This window comes from Odocoileus virginianus, chromosome 6 (genome assembly GCF_023699985.2).
Source record: "Odocoileus virginianus isolate 20LAN1187 ecotype Illinois chromosome 6, Ovbor_1.2, whole genome shotgun sequence".
NCBI lineage: Eukaryota > Metazoa > Chordata > Mammalia > Artiodactyla > Cervidae > Odocoileus > Odocoileus virginianus.
The window spans coordinates 66,690,431-66,712,217 of NC_069679.1; the positions used below are offsets into that span (position 1 = coordinate 66,690,431).

General features: G+C 46.3%; 1 protein-coding gene and 1 long non-coding RNA gene across 2 annotated transcripts in view; one reads left to right on the top strand and one right to left on the bottom strand.

The window, feature by feature from the left end:
- Window positions 1-1,982: 1,982 nt before the first annotated feature.
- On the bottom strand, window positions 1,983-12,505 carry LOC139035663 (uncharacterized). Its single transcript, XR_011488345.1, has 3 exons — window positions 12,095-12,505; window positions 6,502-6,791; window positions 1,983-4,945 (listed from the first exon to the last, which is right to left on the bottom strand). It is a non-coding gene; the product is annotated as an uncharacterized lncRNA (long non-coding RNA).
- A 71-nt stretch (window positions 12,506-12,576) lies between these two features.
- Window positions 12,577-21,787, top strand: part of PLEKHH1 (pleckstrin homology, MyTH4 and FERM domain containing H1) — a 53,471-nt gene continuing 44,260 nt past the window's right edge. Inside the window, 2 exon segments of the mRNA XM_020889775.2 lie at window positions 12,577-12,812; window positions 21,217-21,375. Coding sequence (XP_020745434.2) covers window positions 21,250-21,375 — 126 coding nt within the window. The 5' untranslated portion in view covers window positions 12,577-12,812; window positions 21,217-21,249.

Here is a 21,787-nt window from a genome sequence, read left to right on the forward strand (position 1 = left end):
TAGACCCAACCTAAGTCTGTCCTCAGACTTGTGTCTGCTCCTTCAAGACCTGGACGACTTCCAGACCACAAGAACATAGTGTATAGGAGGAATCCAGTGATGCTGCTGTGGGCATAGCTTAATTGCTCTGAAGAGCTAGCAGGATCCGGGCAATATCAAAAGCATGTGAGTCCCCTCTGATCTCAGCATTGGTCCCCAGCTCCTCCCCCTGTCGTACCCCTGTCCAGGATCTTCACCAGTTGGAGACAGTGAGTTGGCATTAAACTTGAAGGATGGGATGTTATGAGGCAAGTTCTTTGACTGGTAGATTGTAGCTTTCTTGAGTTAGTTGTCAACGTCCCTGAATCTCAACTTTATACTTTACTGATGAGATCCATGTTTTTTAAACATTTTAATAGCTTTATTAGAAAAATAATCTATACTCCTTATAAAACATTCACATAATATAAAAGAACAAAAACGAAATATATTACTGCCGGGGTCCAGCCTCAGCAGGATCCAGGGGTACCCTCAGGATGAATGGCGTAGGCGAGAAAAGGAGAGAGAAGACACGTGAGACCAGCCTTGATAGGGCCAAGTCTGCGAGGGAGAGAGAGAGACAAAGAGAGGGAAAGAGAGAGAATGACCAGACGGGGGTGTTTCCAGGGTCTGGCAGAGTCTGGCAAATCTTTATTTTTTACTGTAACTTTATATTCTAAGTATATTTTTAGGGGAAGAAAGTTTAACATTACATCATCTTGTCCCTCAGGAAACCAGGGTGTTTACAGTAACTTCTTCGTGAGTGTCTTATACATTATCTTCTGGCCTCGGGGCCTATTGACATTTTATGACCTAGGTGAATGCAAAGCTGTTTTCCTGTAATCTATTCTTTAATGAACACAAAGGTTAGTCCTTTTGCAGAAGTTATTAGTTGAATTTATCTAAAAGGTTTACGACACAAAGACTCTGCAGCTCTGGTGAGGCAGCCCCTGCTTAGCATTGCTGGTTAAAATCAACAATTCTAACCACTTTTAAAATAATATTTTTGTGTTACATTAATACGCATTTGCCAAGCAGGCTAGAATGCCAGCAAAGGGGTCTAAATTGAAACACTCCTTTCATCCTGGATAATCTTATAGGATACCACCGTCCAGGGGACATGTTGATTAAAGTTCTAAGTTGATTCTGTTTGGAGACAGATCGGGGAAGGCCTTCTGCCTGTGTCACAGAAATTAGGGAGTAGTTTAATATAGCAAGCATCAGAAAGACAGAGATCATCTTTAAGGTGAGCGCCGGGGCAGCTTTTCGAAATCCCTGAAGTCCTGATCTGCCTTGCTTGTCAGGCCTCCTCCTCATGACCTTGTCATAGGTGGGATCTCGTGTGCTGGCTCCCGGCATATTACACCAGATTTCTACACCCAAATATAATCAGATAATCACCATTAATGTTTTGGGGAAGAGCCATCTACTCATATTTATTTACATATAGTTATATATATATATAGGTATGTATATAATTTAATATATAAAATATATTTTATATATTTAATAAAATATAATTTAATAAATAAAACAAATATATAACTTATATATAAATTTACACATATATAGGTGTATAAATATATACAACCATATGTGTGTGTGTGTGTGTGTGTGTGTGTGTGTGTGTAGGCTTCCCAGGTGGCTCAGTGGTAAACAATCTGCCTGCCAACACAGGAGAACAGGAGGTGCAGGTTCTAACCCTGGGTCAGGAAGATCTCCTGGAGAAGGAATTGGCTACCCAATCCCCAATCTTGCCTGGATAATTCCATGGACAGGGGAGCCTGGCAGGCTATAGTTCATGGGGTCGCAAAGAGTCGGACATGACTGAGTGACTAAGCACAGCATATATATATAGTTTTACATAAAGTAAATTCTGTTATACATACTTTTCTGGAAATTGTTTCACTTGACATTAATAATGAATTTGTTCCATGTCAGTAAAAACAATTCTTCAACATAAATTTTAATGGCAGCATAGTATTTTATTTTCTAGACGAATTTTAATAATTTATTTACTAGGTTCCAAGTGATGAACATTTAGGTTGTATCCTTTTTTCTTCACTCTGTTATTATTGCTGCTATAAATATTTGGGGCAACACAGTCCTTTGAAGCATCCTTCTCCTAATGACAAAATTACTGAATGATATAGCCTGAGGAAGGGCACAAGAATCACAAAACCCTGTCAGTGAGAACAGGAATTTGGAGTGGAGGAAAAGGTCTTAGAAAATATTTAGTGATCCTCACCTGTATAAATGGTTTCCAATCTTATGTACATTACTACATATGTACATGACTATTGCACTGCCTTAAGTAGCAAGTTTATTAGAATTATTTCTCATTCTGAATATCCAGTGAATTTATTTCAACACTAAAACTTTGCTTCCCAAAAGAACCGTGTTCTTCCCAAGAGAGGCTTTGTTCCAGAGATCCTGCGTCCACGTAAGCACAACTCCGTGTGCCCTGCAGGGAGATTCCTTCTTGCAGGGTCAGGCCATTCCAGAAGCTATCTGAATGTTTCCCCAGTGGCCAATGAGGTGATGCATAGTGTTTGGAAGGAGCAGCAGTCACATGTCACCCCTAGAGCAATGCCTGTTGGTTTCCCATCCTAGGAGCCTGTGTGTTCTGCTCCCTTGCTCACCTCCCTTCATATGTACAAGACCTGTCTGTAGGTACTACCTGATTCTTAGAGTGGACTCCATTCTGCAAGGGGGAAAGAACTAGTGCTTCCTCTTCTGGGACCGGATCAGGAAATTGAGAACCTGCAAGTGTGGATATTCCTTTTTGGAAAGGTACACTGTCCATAGGGCCTCTCTGAGAACTCCAAAGGTCACTTTTACATGAGAAAAGTCCAGTTCATGCATGGATTCCATCAGTATTCTGAGTCAAGCCATCTGATTCCAGCTCCATGTCCCATCTCTTTATCTGTGGCACAGCAGAGATGATTCTTAATGCTCAATTTGCACTTTGTGCAGAAGAGACTTGTCCTGTGCCCTCCTCTTATGGCACAGCTGGGTGAGAGATGCCTGGAATACATGCCAAGCTGATGGTCTGTGTGTGCATGCTGGAGCCACGCAACTGGGGAAAAGAGAACGTTCTTTCTGTCTATCCCTACTTCACCCTAGTTTTGTAATACCACTAAATTCTCCAATCCCCTTCCCTAAAACTATATAAAACTGAACAAGGACAAAGGATATGGAATTTAAAGTTTCCATTTTAGGCAGAGCTTGAAGCATCATGAATCACTTGTCAAAATGTCCAAAGCCCGCAGTGGTTTGATCAGAAGGGATATAGCCCTAGGTGTGGCCAGAAGCAGGAATGCGCGGGCTCAGGGTCTTTTCGGGAAATAAGCCAAGCCCACCACTAGATGGCGCTGAGAGATAGCCTCCAACGTCCTAGCAAGCACTAACTCACACCCAGGACTTTGAGATGGAAGACAGGTTACGTTGCCTGGACTAACCCCTCTTGGCAAAAAGGAGTTGGCAATCAGAGCTTCTGATAGGATACAAGCCCTGACGCTTCTCATAAAAAAGCCCTGCGCCTGAGCCTGATGATCAGAAGCACAGGAGGGAAAGGTGTGATTGATCAAGGGAGACCTACTGGTTTCACACGAAACCACCCGGAAACGGAGGAACTGCTACAGTGGCTATGTCTTCTCATCCGTTCAGGTATCTCTGGTCTTCCTTTCTCTGTGAACTCTGGGGAGCGTGTTGGCCTGCTCGTAACAGCAACCACACCATGGAAGGTGCCCTGCAGGGTCATGCTGTATTCCTGAAGCAGAGGGAACTCTCAGCCTTGTTTGGCCATCCCCACCTCAGTCCATAGACCTCTTCCAGTCAAGAGAAGCAGCTGCCTAGAAGGGCAACCAAGCTGCCATAGCACCTGCCACCTACTTGGACTTGGCCCCTGCCCAGGCCCTCCTGCCCACTGATGTGAGCAGCCATTGTTTTCATCTATGATGAAGGTTGAAGGAGAAAAAAGACAGCTGCTTTCAAGCCACAATGTTCCAAGTTCTGAAATGATCTATCAATAGAATCCCAGTTAGATGGCTGGATTTACCAGATTCTCATGCCCTGAGCTCTGTCAGCTCCAAATTTAGCTTCTCTTTCCCCCTCCCTGCCATCTCCTCTCTCTGATTTCCTCCTTCATCCTACTTAGCCCCCCTCCTCCTGGCTCTTTCTTGCCTAGGGAGCCCTCAGCTACACTGGTCAGATTATTCTGCATTGATAAATGTCGTCATTACATCAGTTTTACCCTGTGTCCCCTCTGGGGCTGTTGCTGCTCTCTGAGAAGATCAGTGGAATGTGGGAATATGATGTATGACAAACCTGTCAGTACTGAGCAGGATCCAGGTCCTAAGCAGCAGAAAAATACACATCCCCGAGCCTGCTGATCCCAAAGGTCAGGGCCCGAATGCATATTTTGAATAAGTGCCCCCAGGATTTTGTGATCAGAGGCTAGATGGAGAATCACTGCCTACCTTCTTGTTGGAATCCTTCTCCTCCACACCCCCAGTCATCTACTCCTCTTAATAGTTGCCAGGTCTTTAGGTTTTGCATATCTTCCTAGTCCTCTACCCCTTTATACCTTCATGTTCACTCCTCATTTAACAACACTCGTTAGGTGTCTATCATATGCCAAGGATGGGGCTAGACCTTCACCTCCACTCCTCAGAGCAGGTAAGAATCCTGCTCCCTGCCCTCCAAATGCAGAAGGGCATCCTCCCTTGGCTTTCTCTGGCTTCAGAGCCCACTGCTGCCCTGGACAGATGGATCATTTGCGGAGACACAAGCAGTAACTGCATCGGTTCTTCCCCATGGTCCCCACTGGGAAAAGCGTGGATTAACAGCAGGTATGTCTGCTTCTGAAGCCCGTGTCCTGCGTTCATCCATCCCACTTGCCACACTTTGTCTCCTCGAACAGTGCCTGGAAAACAGGAAGTGCTCCCTAAATATTTGTTAGGGAGCAGCTGAATGAATAAATGAGAGAAGGAGCCACATTCGATCTTAGGATACTCCCCCAACACACACACACACACACACACACACACACACACACACACACACAAATTCTGCCTCTAGGCCATCTCAAGTCCTTCCTGCCCTGCACCTCTCTGCATGTCCCATCACTGCCTTCCCAGCCCTATTTGGATGATGACTGAGCCTCCGTGACCCCAGCCCATCATTGCTCTGGCTGCTCCCAGAGATTCATCAGTAGAAATAGCCTCCTGATTTCTCTGTAACCCCAAAGCCACCAAGCTCTGCTCCTGAAGCAAAAGGCTGGATAGGGACTGGCCCCAGAGCTCCTGAGACTCTGAGGCCCTTCCCCCCTTCTCCTCGTTGCTCTCCTCTGCCCCCACTTTACTCTCCTCCTTACAGCAAGTGAGAATCAAGCTGTGAAGGCAAAAGGGTTGCTTTGATTTGATAAGGTTTCTGTGAAGCAGGAGGGCTCTCTTTGGAGCCCAGAACCCTGCTCAGAGAAAACAAGTGGGGTTGGGAAGTGAGGTCTCTGGAAAGCCCAGGACATGGGGAGGACAAACTGTCAAGCATTTCACCAGTTCTCCTAGAGTTATTGCTGTCTCTCAAGCTATCTTGCTTAACTACTGCGCTGCAATCTTACAACAAAGAGAATTCTTTGGAAGCAGATAACACTTCTGGACCTAGTAGGGGAGGGGTGTGGGAGGGTAACTAGTAAACATTAGACCTCCAGCAAATATTTGTTCAAGAATGCATAATAAAAGCTATCATTTAGACAGCAACTTGCTAAGTGCCAGACATGTACTATCTCACCAAACCCTCTCAAAAAGCCTAAGTTGCAAGAATTGTCATCACCATTTTACAAATGAAAAATTAACTCTGAAAGCTTAGCAATTGTCCCAAGGTTACATCAGCACATAGGTAGTGAAGCTGGGACTCGAGCTGTGGCCTGGCTGGTTCCAAGGTTCCCATTCCCTTCCACAGTGCTGCCCAGGGAACCAGGCACAGCTTGGGATGCTGTTGCATTGACTCTGGAGGAATTTCTTTTTTAACTCTTTCAGTCTAAACAGTGTGGTGTGTGTATATGAACAGACTCTCCTCTCACCCCTAGAGTGGTCAGTTAGAATCTGAAGTGCCCGAATAAGGAATCCGCACTCTACAGAACAGTTACATAAACACTTCCAAACACTACACACCGTCTGTTGTACTAAATGCTACACAAGCAGGCTGGATGTGCTTGAGGGATACTAGAAATAATCTCTCCCTGGTAAAATGAGTGGCTTTCGAAATATAGAGGTAGTCAGAAAGATGATCCGGGCCCTCGTGTGACAGACACGTGAAAACAAAACCAGGCCAACTCCCCAAGTCCCGTGAAGCAGGTTGTGGGGCTTCTGGTGCCTGCTTGCTGATAAATGTAATATTTGTACATTTGGTAGGTTCTGGCTTGGCCACATTTAATGCCCCACCTGCAGGAAGCAATGGAAAGGGCACGTGGCCTCCACTCACCTCTCATTGCCAGTGGCTGCAAATATTGGGTTGGCCCAAAAGTTCATTCAGGCTTTCTGTACGATGATACGGAAAAACTCGAACGAACTTTTTTACCCAGCCCAACAGGAGACCTTGACTATCGCCAAAGGGCCAAATGGGTTCAGAGCTCTTCACAGTGGGTGCTTATCCAGGCCTCATCCTCCTCTCAGAAAAGTGAAGAAAGGAGGCCTTTGGCTTCTGTGGCCCAGCTGAGCCTTCATCTCCGGGAACATGATGGCTTTCTCCTCTCCTCTGTTCTGTCAGGCCACCTGTAATGATAAGCAGAAACAAGCTTTAGGTGTGGAGGGTACCATCTCTCCGTGGGCCCTTCAGGGGGCCTGGAAACTCAGCGCCCCTCTCTCAGCTCCGTCCAGATCTGCCTGCTCTCCTGCCTCTCCCGCAATGCCACTGGCCCAACGCAACTTATTATTTTTTTTGCCTCAGTTTTTCAAAGGTTCCCCTCTTCTGTGGGGACTCCCTCATAATCCAGCCTTTTCCTCCAACTCTCAAATATCATGAATCAGAGGGTAGCTGAGCAGAGGAAGTAATTTCCCCACTTTGCTGTTGTTCAGCTGCTAAACCACAGGATAAACTGAGGCAGGAAGCAAGGAGATAGTTTATCCAAGCTTGTAGCTGGGCAGCTAATAGATTCCCTGAAACAACTTGAAAGTCAGCTACCACAAATGAGCAAATGAATGAATGAATGAAAGGGTGGGAGAGAGGGACAGGCATCAGCAGATTCTGTCCACTGAGTCAGCAGTAGCCACGGTTTGACTTTGTCTCAGTTCATGGAGGGCTACATAAAAAGTGTTTTTCTTTTTTTTTGTTGTTAATATTTCAACGTGGGCCATTTTTAAAGTCTTTATTGAATCTGTTACATTATTGCTTCTGTTTTGGTTTTTTGGCCAAGAGACATGTGGGATCTCAGCTCCCCTCCCAAACCCCCTGCATTGGAAGGCCAAGTCTCATCACTGGACCTCCAAGGAAGTCCCAGAAAGAGCTTTAAGACAAAAAGACTGTGGGAAAAAGACAGTGTCTCAGACATTCCAACCCTGAATCTCAGAGTTGAGTTAGGCGTAGGCCAGCCTTAAGGTCCAGAAGAATCCATCCTCGGGGAGGCGTGGCACAGGGAGCTGTGGCTGAGGGCGCCACTGGGGAGCCAGCCTCACTGGAGCCTGAACAGTCTGTCTCTGATGATTGGGGACCAATGAGGGGGCTGGTGCAGGAACCCATCCAGAGTTGGGGGACAGTGGGCAGGACCTCTCTGGGCTGCTCTCATGGAGGTGGCTGGGGTCAGGCAGCGGAGGCAACTGGAGCAAAGGCTGGTGGGACAACCTGTAGCATCAGACGGGAAACTGCTCTGCCTGTGAGCATTCCTGCCGGCCTGTTTATTGATTACCTGCCAGGGTCTGAGGCTGTGAGAGTCACTTTTTCCCCTGGAGTGGAGGAGGGGACAGGCCCATCTTCCTCCAGGCAACCATTCACCCTGGGGAGTACTAGGTAGGGATTAGTAATAATAAATAGAAGAGCTATAAAACTGAGCTATAAAGGGCAATATTGGGGCAATTGGGGAAATTTATGGCCTGTACAGTCAATGATAGTATTGTGTTGATGCTAAATTTTCTAAGTGTGATGATATTAGGAAAACATGCTTGTTCTTGGCAGGAACATCCTGAAGTATCCAGGGACAAAAGGTCATGATATATACAACTAAGTCTCAAATGGAAAATACACACACACACACACACACACACACACACACACCACACACACACACACATATACACGGAGAGAGAGAAAGTAAATACAGCAGTGTGGTAACAATTGGTAAGTCTAAGTGAAGAGTATATGGGTGTTTAATATACTGTTTTTTGCAACTTCTCTAGGTCTGGAATTTTCATAAGAGTTGAGGGGGGAGCAGAACTAAGAGAAGAAGAGTAGCCATCACTTATCAAACAATGATTGGATCTCAAAATTTCAGTTCAGTTCAGTTCAGTCACTCAGTCGTATCCGACTCTTTGCAACCCCACGAATCGCAGCACGCCAGGCCTCCCTGTCCATCACCAGCTCCCGGAGTTTACTCAAACTCATGTCCATCGAGTTGGTGATGCCATCCAGCCATCTCGTCCTCTGTCGTCCCCTTCTCCTCCTGCCCCCAATCCCTCCCAGTATCAAGGTCTTTTCCAATGAGTCAACTCTTCGCATGAGGTGGCCAAAGTACTGGAGTTTCAGCTTCAGCATCAGTTCTTCCAATGAACACCCAGGACTGATCTCCCTTAGGATGGACTGGTTGGATCTCCTTGCAGTCCAAGGGACTCTCAAGAGTCTTCTCCAATACCACAGTTCAAAATCAACAACTTTTCAGCACTCAGCTTTCTTCACAGTCCAACTCTCACATCCATACATGACCACTGGAAAAACCATAGCCTTGACTAGATGGACGTTTGTTGGCAAAGTAATGTCTCTGCTTTTTAATATACTGTCTAGGTTGGTCGTAACTTTCCTTCCAAGGAGTAAGCATCTTTTAATTTCATGGCTATAATCACCATCTGCAGTGATTTTGGAGCCCCCCAAAAATAAAGTCAACCACTGTTTCCCGATCTATTTGCCATGAAGTGGTGGAACCAGATGCCATGATCTTAGTTTTTTGAATGTTGAGCTTTAAGCCAACTTTTTCACTCTCCTCTTTCACTTTCATCAAGAGGCTTTTTAGTTCCTCTTCACTTTCTTCCATAAGGGTGGTGTCATCTGCATATCTGAGATTATTGATGTTTCTCCTGGCAATCTTGATTCCAGCTTGTGCTTCTTCCAGCCCAGAGTTTCTCATGATGTACTCTGCATATAAGTTAAATAAGCAGGGTGACAATATACAGCCTTGATGTACTCCTTTTCCTGTTTGGAACCAGTCTGTTGTTCCATGTCTAGTTCTAACTGTTGCAAAATTTAGGTAACTCTAATATCTGATTTAATCCTCAAACCAACTCCAGAGGGAGACATTACAATCCTCATATTAAAGATATGGAAACTGAGTCCCAGAGAGACTAAGGAACTCATCCAAGTTTACAGAGCAGGGATTGAGACATAGCCCAAAGAAGGGGAGGTCTTGCAGGGGAGTGTGGCTGGGACTCCGTCATCTAACACTTTTATTGAGCCTTTCTGTGTGCTGGCAGTGTTTTAAAATCATCCATGTGTTTAACTCATTTCATCCTCCCTTTCTAAAAGCTTTGTGTTTTGTGATAAATCACTTCATCATGATGGGTGGGAGGGAACAAAGGAGCACTCAAATGCATCGACAGAAGTGTTGGTTGGTGCAGTCTCCTTTGAGGGCAGTGTACAATATCTATTGAAATTTAAAATTCACATTGTGTTTACATCCAGCAATTCCACTTCTAAGTGTTAAACCATAAAGATAGTCACATATGTGGACCAAGAAATAGGTATAGAGATATTCACTGCAGCAAGGTATATAATAGCCAAAGACTGGAAATGTTCTAAATATCCATCATTAGGCATGCTAGGGAACCATTTAAAAAGTAAGGCAAATGAAGAAACATAACAAAACACAAACAGATTTATAGGTACAGAGAACAAACAGGTGGTTATCAGAGGGAAGAGATTGGGGAGAGGAAAGAAATAGGTGAGGGAGATAAAGAGGTACAAACTTCCAGTTGCAAAATAAATGAGTCATGAGTATGAAATGTACAGTGTGATGAATATAGTTAATAATTATGTAATATCTTTTAATGGTGATGTATCATAATAACCAGTAGTTAGAACCGAACATGGAACAACAGACTGGTTCAAAGTTGGAAAAGGAGTGTGTCAAGGCTGTATATTGTCACCCTGCTTATTTAACTTATATGCAGAGTACATCATGAAAAATGCTGGGCTGAATGAAGCACAAGCTGGAATCAAGATTTCTGGGAGAAACATCAATAACCTCAGATATGCAGATGACATCACCCTTATGGCAGAAATGAAGAGGAACTAAAAAGCCTTTGATGAAAGTAAAAGAAGAGAAAGAAGAAGTTGGCTTAAAACTCAACATTCAGAAAACTAAGATCATGGCATCTGGTCCCATCACTTCATGGCAAATAGATGGGGAAACAGTGGAAACAGTGACAGACTTTATTTTTGGGGGCTCCAAAATCACTGTGGATGGTGATTGCAGCCATGAAATTAAAAGACGCTTGCTCCTTGGAAGAAAAATTATGACCAACCTAGACAGCCTATTAAAAAGCAGAGACACGACTTTACTGACAAAGGCCCGCATAGTCAAAGCTATGGTTTTTCCAGTAATCATGTATGGATAAGAGAGTTGGACCATAAAAAATGCTAAGGGCCGAAGAATTGATGCTTTTGAACTGTGGTGTTGCAGAAGACTCTTGAGAGTCCCCTGGACTGAAAGGAGATCAAACCAGTCAATCCGAAAGGAAATCAATCCTGAATATTCACTGGAAGGACTGAGGCTGAATCTGAAGCTTCAATACTTTGGCCACCTGATGTGAAGAGCCAACTCATTTGAAAAGACTCTGATGCTGGGAAAGACAGAAGGCAGGAGGAGAAGGGGATGACAGAGGATGGGATGGTTGGATGGCATCATCGACTCAATGGACATGAGTTTGAGCAAGCTCCGGGAAATGGCCAAGGACAGGGAAGCCTGGTGTGCTGCAGTCCATGGGGTTGCAAAGAGTCAAACACGACTGCACACACACACACGCACACACACTAGGGGACAGGGACAGGTGAGGAAGGAGACTTACCATTCATTGTCAGCCTTTTGGTATTATTAATAATTCAAATTTATACTATGTGAATGATTACCTATTCAAAGTGAGTGAATGCATGCATGAATGAACATAAGAAGTCTCCTTGACAAACTCCACAGGACTTGTTTTGGGTCTTCCTTAGCAATATTTCCAGTCTTGAAGGGGACAGAGGCCAGTTACCCACACACAGTTTGGGATTGATCTACTCCAATCCTCAGGAGGTATGAGTCCATGTGTAAGCTTATGAAGTCCCAGTAACCCTGTTGAACTTTCACCCGTGGCCTCCTGAACTACATGAGTCAGCTTTCCACAGAGTCTGGGCTCTCAAAGTTGTGCATGAGATTTACTTGGAGGCCTTATTAACCGCACAACTTTCTAGGCTAACCTCCAGACACTCAGATTCAAACGTGGGGTGCAGCCGGGGGCACCACCACCTGGAATGAGACTTTCAAAGCCCCTTGGGAGAAACTCTGGTGAGTCTGCCTGTGTTCAGAACTAGCCTGAGAGCCTGCCGGATTGGGGAAGAAAGCTATTCTGAAATGTGGATCCTTCCGTGCAATATTCTCCATATTCATCGTCTTTACCCCATATCCACCTAACTGAAAACTGAGTACTCCACCCCCGCTCCCCGCCCCCTCAGGTTTAGGATTGTATTGGTGAGTGCAGGGGCTGCAAGAGTGCACGGTGAGCTGCCCGCGCAAGCGACGTCCTGTTTGCCTTTCCGGTTCCTCGGCCGGCCGGCTCCTTTAAAATAAATAATACGTGCATGCATACATACAGACGTACGGACGCAAGCAAGTTACCCTCTAGGCTGCGGTGAGTTTTGTTTTTTCCTTCATATTACACATCAGAACTTTGGTCTCCCAATGGGACAGACTCTTTTGAAATAAGGATTTCTGCTCCAAATATCCAGGCGTGACGGTTCCTGCAAGTTGTTCGGTCAATGCGGGAATCTCCTTTTGGGGAGGGACGGGGGAGGGTCTGGTCTTGCGCCCCATCCAGGGAGGGTCTCAGGCTGGTTGGGAGCTGAGGAGATGCTGGGGCGCCCCGGCCGCCCCAGGTGGCCGCTGATTCGGCCTCTGCAGAGAGCTCAGGGCCGGAGCTCGGGACACGTCTCGGCCCGCGGGACCCCGCCGCCGTCCCCGCCGCCCCAGGGACGAGCCCGGCGGTGCCGAGAGGAGGGAGGCTGGAGCCTGCTGAGGTCATTTCCTGCGCCTCTCCGCGAGCCGCCCCGCGAGCCAAGCCTGGCGCTCTGCCTCTAAGGAGCGGGCGGGGAGGGGGCGCGGCGGAGTATTGAATGGGGCGCTGCGAGGTCGGCTCGGCTTTTGTGCAGCCAGCGGGCGGGCAAACCTCCCGGGCCAGCCCGGCCCGCCCCGCCCACGCCGACCCCTGCTGCCGGGGAGCGGAGACCCGGCGGCCGCGGCGGACTCGGGAGAGATCGACGCAAGGTCAGCGGCGGACGCGCGCGAGGGGCGCCCGTGTGCCCGGTGCGCAGCGGGGACGCCCGGGATCTGGCTGGAGGTGAGCGGCCCCCGGGAGCCCCGCGGGCAGAGGTGGGGTGGGCGCGGGGGTGGGAGTGAGGGTTCGCTGGCCGGGGAGGGTGTTTGGTTAGACTGAGACAGGATCCGCTGCCTCTGGCCGGAGGGCGATTCCGGAGCAGGTGCCTCCCTACCTGGAAACAAGCTCCTAGCAGCCAGGAGCGCTGGGAGCGGAGCGTCGGGCTTGGGGAACTGGCACCGCCAGGAGAGGAGTAGCGTTCCTGGAGAGGATCCGGAGTGTGGGACCGGCTCGATCTAGTTGCTCCCGGGAAGGTCCCCCCGAGCGAACCTGCAGGCTTTCCATCGAGTTGCCTGAGCTCTAGCAGGCTCTCAAGTCCTCCCGCTTTCTTCCCGGTCTCATCTCGGGTTATCGCTTCTGTGATTCCTGGGTGGTTCTCTTAGGGTCCCGGTGGATTAGGCTTGATTTATGGAGGCAGGTCAGCCAAACGGAAGAGAAAACCAGTCGGGCGCCAACTGACGGCAAGAACTTTGCGTCCTAGGAGCCTTAGAGAGGAATCGGTCGCCGGGGCGCAGGGGGTCTTAATGGACATGGCAGGGGCAGTGAAGACCCTCATTTGGAAGTAGATCTGCTCTCTGTTGGATCTGTCCCCGGTGGTTTAGTCTCTCAGTCGTGTCCGACTCTTTTGAGACCCCATGGACTGCAACCTGCCAGGCTCCTCTGTCCATAGGATTTCCCAGGCAAGAATACTGGATTGGGTTGCCATTTCCTTCTCCGGGGGATCTTTACCCACCCAGGGATGGAACCTAAGTGTTGCGGGAAGTCTCCTGCATCGCAGGCAGAGTCTTCACCAACTGGGCGACTAGGGAAGCTCTGGATCTGTTCCTGCCAGGGGACAAATAAGCTTTTGCTATGAATACACCTCATGAAACCTCAGGACAAAGCTTTAGTTCTGGCTAAAACTTCTGCTTGAAAGATCATTTTAATATCAATTTCAGTGGAAAAGTTATTTGCTCCTTCCTTAAACTTTTTGGACTGTCTTCTATGCTGCAGACGTTGTGTCTATGGTAACTTCACTTAACTCTTTATAGAACATCACTTCGAGTGTTTCTGCATGATATTATCTGCGTCTTATAAAGGAGGAAACTAGACTCAGAAAAACAGTGACTTGCCCAAGGTCACATAACTGAAAAGTGGAGGAGGCAAGACTCAAACAGAAGCCTCTTAAACTGCATTTACATCGCCTGTTCACCACCCTCCTTCTCCACAGGCTGCTGAGCGGGCCTGTTCAGAGCTGGGTTACTCATTGAAACTAACAAGTGCGCTGAGAAAGTGCCTCTGGCACCCACCCCTTCTGCCCTCTCCGGAAGGCATCAGCTACGGGAAGAGGTCCCTGCTCACAGAGGAGTGCTCCGTACTGTTCCCGTCTTCTCTCTGTGAGGCTGTGTGTGTGTGTGTGTGTATTGCTTCGTCGTGTCTGACTCTTTCGGACCCCATGGACTGTAGCCTGCCAGGCTCCTCTGTCCGTGGGATTCTCCTGGCAAGAATACTGGAGTGGGTTGCCAGTTCCTTCTCCAGGGGATCTGTCTGACCCAGGGATCAAACCCAGATCTCCCACATTGCAGGCAGATTCTTTACTTCCTGAGCCACCAGGGAAGCCCCATGCGAGGCTGTGTAACTGTGCAGAACTCTGTGCTCCCTGGGGGTTGAAGAGTGCGTTCTTCATGCTGGCGCTGAGGTTTCAGGATCCCCTCACTACTGATCCAAGTGACTCCATGGCAGTCTGGCCAGTGAGCCACCATCCTGTGTTCTCTGGCAAACCCTTGTGTCAAAAACGAATTAAAAATTGACCACCTCTGTGGGGAAATTGGTACTTATTGCTGACTGGAATATGAATTAGAATAGCCTCAGGGGAGAGCAGTTGGAACTCTTTGGCCATTGCAAAATGTACATCACTCAGCGGTCCAGTTCCATTTCTGAGACTTTATCCTTGAGATAAACTATATTTCATACATGTGTATGAAATAATGAAATATGAAATAATGTCTATTCATTGAATATTCATTGCAGCATTGTTTTAATTAAACGTTTATAACAACCCAAGTGTCTGTCAATTGGGGACTCAAATGAAATCATGTAATAGCCACACAAGAGAATACAATATAGCTCTTAAAAAGCATGAGGGAAGAACGGGGCAGGTATATATTATTATATATGCACACTTTTTCTCCGGTGGCGCAGTGGTAAAGAATCCACCTGCAATGCAGGAGACGCAGGAGACATGGGTTTGATCCCTGAGTCAGGAAGATCCCCTGGAGGAGGAAATGGCAACCCACTCAGTACTTGCTGGGAAAATCCCATGGACAGAGGAACCTGGTGGGCTGCATTCCATGGGGTTGCAAAGAGTCAGACTGAGTGAGCATGCATGCACACACACACACACACGTATAGGAAGCTCTCTGAGTTATATTTAGTACAGTATGTATGGTGTGCCACCATCTGCTTGTGTGTATGTGTGTGCAACACACATATGGACACTTGTATATGCAGGGAACATCTCAGAAAGACTCAGATCCTCCTAACAGTGGTTGCCTCTGGGGAAAGCTATGCCTGGAGTTCAGGGGTGGGAAGAAGCCTTACTTTGTACCATATACTCTTTTGCTTAGTATTCAAAAACAAAGAGGTAAATAATTTTTTTATTTGGCCACGCTGCACAGCATGTGGGATCTTAGTTCTCTGTCCAGAGATCGAACCCATGTCCCTTGCATTGGAAACCCAGAGTCTTAACCACTGGACCGTCAGGGAAGTCCTGAGATAAAAGAATTTAAAAAATCTCCCTGACCTGTTCTCTGATCATGGTGGTGAACACATCTCCAGGTATGCCCAGGGCACTGTTAGTTTGCCTCTTGTTTGTTGATAGTAGCTGTTTTTTATTGAGTACTTCCTGTGTGCCAGGCTTTTGTATTATAATACCTCCTTTGATTCTCAAAAAAATCCAACATAGTGTGGCCTATGAAATTGCCAATTTTGGAAGTCAAAAAATGGTTAAGTGTTGACAGTTTCACATGGTTTGAACTAATATTATTATGCTCCTTTCAAATATTATTGCCTTCAATTTCAAATAGGTTCAGAGAAGTCAAGCAGATGGTTGAAGGTCACAGTTCGTTCTTGAGTCAGTATTCAAACTCAGGTCTGTTTGGTGCCAAAACTCAGGATCTTAAGTACTACATTCTGCCATTTCTCTTTGTTTGTTTTTGTCTGAGGGATGCTATATTCCTGGATCTCTTAGCCCCTTTTGGGATTTATGTCCCAGAAGTCTGTAACATGCTCACCTTCTCCTGACTCTCCCACCATTGTGAAATGGGATGCTCACTCAGCACCCAAAAGAGGTAAAAATGCATGTTGTTGGCTTGATCAGATGACCGTGGGAGATCAGATCGGAGGGAGCTGTGCCGCTGTGTGCACTCACCCTCCCTCCGGCTTTGTCCCTAGAAAGGGAGCTTTTCCTTGCCCAGAGCTGGGCAGGTGGTCAGCCTCATCTGCACAGCCCTTTCAGAAGCCCACTGCTAGTGAGTGGTAATCATGGAAGGTGCTCACGCTCAGAGAGTTAGCCACAGTGTGGTGACCCAGGAGAGGCTAGTGGAGACTGCACCAGAATGTAGCCCCTGTTATCTTCTGATGCCCCCTGCAGTGCCTTGAGGCCGTCTTTGCAGGAAGGCTCCAGGATATTCAGACTGTAGACCTGAAACCTCACAAACCACAGGGTCTTTGTTCTTCTTTGTGTCTCCAACCTCACACATAGGAATCACCTAACAAAAGTTGGTTAAGTTAAATTTACTGTCAACATTTTGTCCATTTCTGGTCCATATCCCTAAAGTTTCCAGAGCTATCCCAGGTCAAGTCTGTGTTTTCTCTGATACAGACTGAAGTCACCTAACAACTTCCTCTTGCCTCTTTTCACCACCTTCCACCCATGGCCCCTGCCTCTTGAGGCATATCTCTGCAGACCTCTGTGGCCGTGTCAGGCCAGGGTCCTGGGAGCCTTAGGGAGTTCTAAAGCAGGTGCCAAGGCCATGGCAACCATTTGACTCTTGCCTGCCAAGCCATTCAGCATGCTGGGTGCTAGTGGGAATCGAGAACGAGCTTTCACAAGAGCGACTATGAGTTGGTGATCATTATAGCTGGCCAGATGGCACATGGGGATTTATTGTATTGTCCTCCCTACTTGTGTGTGTTTGAAGATTTCCAGGATAAAACATGAAACAAACAATTGAGCTGGAGTTTGTCCCCAGCTCACATATCTTCTGTCATTTCCCCATCTAACGCAGCACATTAATGCTGTATCTTCATTAGGCTAGCCTGGTACTGCCACTATGAAAGCATCTTCATGAAAGAGAAGAGTTCTGAATGTTGCAGGATCAGGATTCTTAGCTCAGCTCTGATACTACTTGCCTCTATGTCCCTGAGCAAGTCACTGATGTGGGGAGTTTGCTCACCTGTTCAATGTGAATTATATATCACTTGTCCTCCGTCTGGGGGATATTGAGAGGGTAACGAGAGAAATAACACCTGACAAAACAATGCTTTGAAAAAGAGTTAAGGACCATTCTGCAAGTTCATTTCTGCTTATCCTTGCACATCTTTATGGGCGGTTCAAATGCAAGGTGACTTAGCAGCTGAGGTTCATCTTACTGGTATCTCCCCCTAACATCCTGTATACTCAAGCTGCAGCTCCAGCCACCTGCCTGTGTCGAAAGAGCCTCTGGGGTCTTGGTTTCACAGCAGGCACCTTGCTCCAGATCCATTTAGAAACCTCTTAGTTCCACTCACATGCTGAGACAAGCCTAACAAGATTGCCAGCTCCTTCACCAGCATCCCCAAGGCAGGGAGAGGATTAAGCTGAGCACTTCTAAAAACCACGATGACATGAAGATGCTGGATTGGGGAAAGAACTCCTTCCAGACTAGGTATAATCTCAGGTATCACCGTGAGGCAGAGGCCAATGACATAGTTTATTTCCAAAATCCCTGGAGATTTTGATAATTTGGGTTTCTGCCCTCCAACAGAATCTGAGCTGCAGCTTTGGCAATCAGTAAGAGGGAGTTAACATTCGCCAAACTTTTTTTAAACAACACAAAAGAATTGAGTTTCTGCTGCCCTTTGGTTTTACTTGGGTGCTTTTACTGCTAATTCTTAGCCCCCGGCTAGGTTGCAAGACTCCAAGGTCCTAACTTCGGGTCTGCCACTTTTTGTACTTAGGCAGGGAAAGTGAAATCCCCTTTAAAGGACAAAGAAAACTAAACATGAAGCCTCCGGGCCTTCTATGGAGGCCCCACAAGGTTCTGTTGTGTCTTTTCAGCTGTGATCTTAGCTCAGAGAAGGTCATGTTTTGTTTTTGTCTTTTGTCTTCCTGCCCGTTCCAGTTGGTCCCAGTCTTTTGAGGTGGGGATCGCTGGGAGGTCACAATGTCGAATTGTTTGGGATGACAGTTCTGGGAGCGCAGGACTGAGGTCATGTGTCCAGTGTTCTGAGCCGCCCAGAACCGAAAGACTCCATCACCTGACCCATCAGTGGTTTCATTGTTGGGCCTTTCTCTACAGGTCTACTGAGCCTGTTTTTTAAACAGAAAGGGCACATGACAAATATCCTTGCTTATGGAGGTTAAAGGGTCAGAATATTTGAGACCAGGGTGCCCTGGGAAGTCTAGGGTGTAGGTTCAGGTTTGCATTGAAAATCTGGAGAGAGCCTATAAAATGTTTCATTCTTAACAGTCTGCTCCACTCTTTTTTTAAAAACTGAACACTTTTATTAATTTTTTTAATATTTATTTGGCGGTGCCAAGGTTTAGTTGCAGCATGCAGGATCTTTGGCTGTGGCATGTGGGATCTAGTTCCCTGACCAGGGCTAGAATCCGGGCCCCCTGCATTGGGAACCTGGAGTCTTAACCACTGACCACCAGGGAAGTCTTCTCCATTCCACTCTTTGTGAAATCAATTCTTGCAGTTTTTGGATGGGTAAGGAGCTCAGTGGCTAAGAGTAGGCACTTTAGAATGAGAATCTCAGCCCTACTGCTTGCCGGCCACAGACTCTGTTCCTCAGAGTCCTCACCTGAGAGTGTGGACTAATGCCCACTCCTTGTCTCATGGGTTCTCGTGAAAATGAAAGAGGCCACTTGTGCCTGGTGTACAGTGAGGACTCAATAGGTAATAGCTCTTTGTGGTGTATAATGGGAGAAAGATATTGTAGAGGTCACATGTCAGGTGGGAGGCAATATTGGTGGTGAACCTACCAAGGACAGGCTCACTGGTGCCCCAGGGTAGTATTTAGTGACATACAGGAGGTGGCTGGGTTTTGTGAGACCATGTGTCTCCTGAAGAAGGGAAAAGAGATTTTTTTTAAATGACAAATTTTTTCATCTCTCTTTTTTTTATTGAAGTATAGTTGATTTACAGTGTTGTACTAATTTCTGCTGTACAACAAAGTGACTCAGTTATACACATATATACATTTCTTTTTTAATGTCATTTTCCATTATGGTTTGTCCCAGGAGATTGGATATAGTTCCCTGTGCTATACAGTAGGACCTTGTTGTTTATCCATTCTAAATGTAATAGTTTTCATCTGCTTATCCCAAATTCCCAGTCCATCTCTCCCCCACACCCCTTGACAACCACAAGTCTGTTCTCTAAAGACAGATTTTTATTACGGGAAATTCCAGGCATGTATTCAAGTAGAGAGACCAGTATACCCATCACCCAGTTTCAGAAATTATCAGTGTTTTGACAAGTCTCATTGCATATATCTCTCTCCACCCCAGCTTCTCACCTCCTATGGTGAAGTGTTTTAAAGCAAACCCCAGGCATTATATCATTTCACCTGTAAGCCATATCCATCTCTAAAAGATAACATTAAAATATATTATCAACCTAAGACTCCTGCTTCCACTGCAGAGGGCACAAGTTCAATCCCTGGTCAGGGAACTAAGATCCTACATGCTACACAGCACAGCCCCCGCCCCCAACTTTTTAATGAAAAAAAAAAATTATCAACCTAGAAAATTAACAATCATTCTTTAAAATCACCTGATAGTAGGGAGACCATATGTCATGGTTTGGGACCGACCAAATTTATGCTTATTGTCAAGCATAATTATTAAAAGCTCCCTAGAAAGGGGATTTTAAAAGGCCTGGTGATGGATATGTCTCCAGCCCTTCTCTTCTCTGTGCCCCCTCTGCACCTGTATCTCCCTTCTCATGCACACTTACACATTCTTCTTCATTTTCTCGTCCCTGACCCAGGTTTGTTTCTCTAAAATACATCCAGGAGACATCTGGGTAAATTCCCCTGGCTGGGGATATTCTAGGTGTCTACTTGGCTTGTTCTGAATCTGACTGAAGTGTTTTCTAAAGGTCTGTGGTTTCCTCCAGTGTGTGTGCATGCTTAGTCGCTCAGTCGTGTCCAGCTCTTTGCAACGCTGTGGACCGTAGCCTGCTAGGCTTCTCTGCCCATGGGATTTTCCACAGCAAGAATACTGGAATGGGTTGCCATTTCCTCCTTCAGGGGATCTTCCCAACCCAGGGATCAAACCCATGTCTCCTGTGTCTCCTGCATTGGCAGGCGGGTTCTTTACAGCTGAGCTACCTGGGAAGCCCACGGTTTCCTCCAGAGGCTACAGCAAAGTATCTACCAATTTTCTGGTTTGCATTTTATAACTTAAAGGAAAGTGAGAATCTGTTCTGAAACAGGATGATTTGATGACAACATATTAAATCCCAACTGAATAGAAACTTGTCAAGAAAATTTGAAGCATTACATTTTCATTCCATTTTTTTTTTTTTCCCATCTGAAATCTTTATAGTTGTGAAAAATCAGTACCCAACTGGGAACCACGGTTCTATCTCCAGTTAGTCTTGGGATCATGGATGAATCTGTTACCCAGTTTAAACTTTCCCTAAACACCCTCCCCCTAGCACAGTCCTCTCCATTTCTCTACTTCCTTTTATTTGCATATTGATTAGTAATTGTGACTACATTGTAATTTTGCAATTAGACTTTTCCAAAGAGTTGTTTGAAAAGACACGGGGACCTCTTTCATTTCCCTTTGCATCTCCAATGTCTAGAACAGTGTCTGGCACTGAATGTTTTGTTGAATGAACACATTTTTGTTAAATGGATAATTCAATGAAAAACCAATGAGCCCTGCTTTTCACTTCTGTAATAGGAGACGAGGTTCTCCTTGCAGTTTCTCAGGTTTTGCGATTTTTCGCAAAGGTTGCACAGCTGCCTTATGATGAAACAGGACCAGCTGGGCTCAGAACTTGCCGGTGCGACGGAGGGAGAGCCAGGCTCACTTACCTTCCCCGCCCTTTCCCCACCGAACTCCTCCTCACACACTTATCTTTTTCCCTCTCTGTATGCTGGTCCTCAGGGCTCCCTGGAATCCCCACAAGTTGCTCCCATCATGGCAGAACTCACGGTGGAGACGCGGACCAGTGTGGACTGGCAGAAGCGCTACCTGGCTCTAGAAACCCAACTTTTCCGGTTCCGACTGCAGGCCAGCAAGATCAGAGAGCTGCTGGCCGACAAGGTGAGTCCTGGGGAGCAGGTAGTCTCTAAGGTCCCTGCAGAAATCACTGTCAGAGAGGAGAGCTGAAGAAGGCCAACTTTCTTTTTCTTTTCATTTTTTGTTTTTTAGAGGTTTGATTGATTGGTTGATTGACTGAAATATATTTGACATATAACATTTTGTAGTTCAAGGTGTACAACATGTTAATTTGATCCATTTATATATTATAATATGATCACCATTGCAGCAGTAATTAGCTTGTCTATCATATTACATAATTATCATTTCTTTTTAGTGGTTGGAATAATTGTGTTCTAGTCTCAGCAAGTTTGATGATTATAGTACAATGAAAAGCAAAAGTGTTAGTCACTCAGTCGTGTGCAACTCTTTGAGACCCCGTGGACTGTAGCCCGCCAGGCTCCTCTGTTCATGG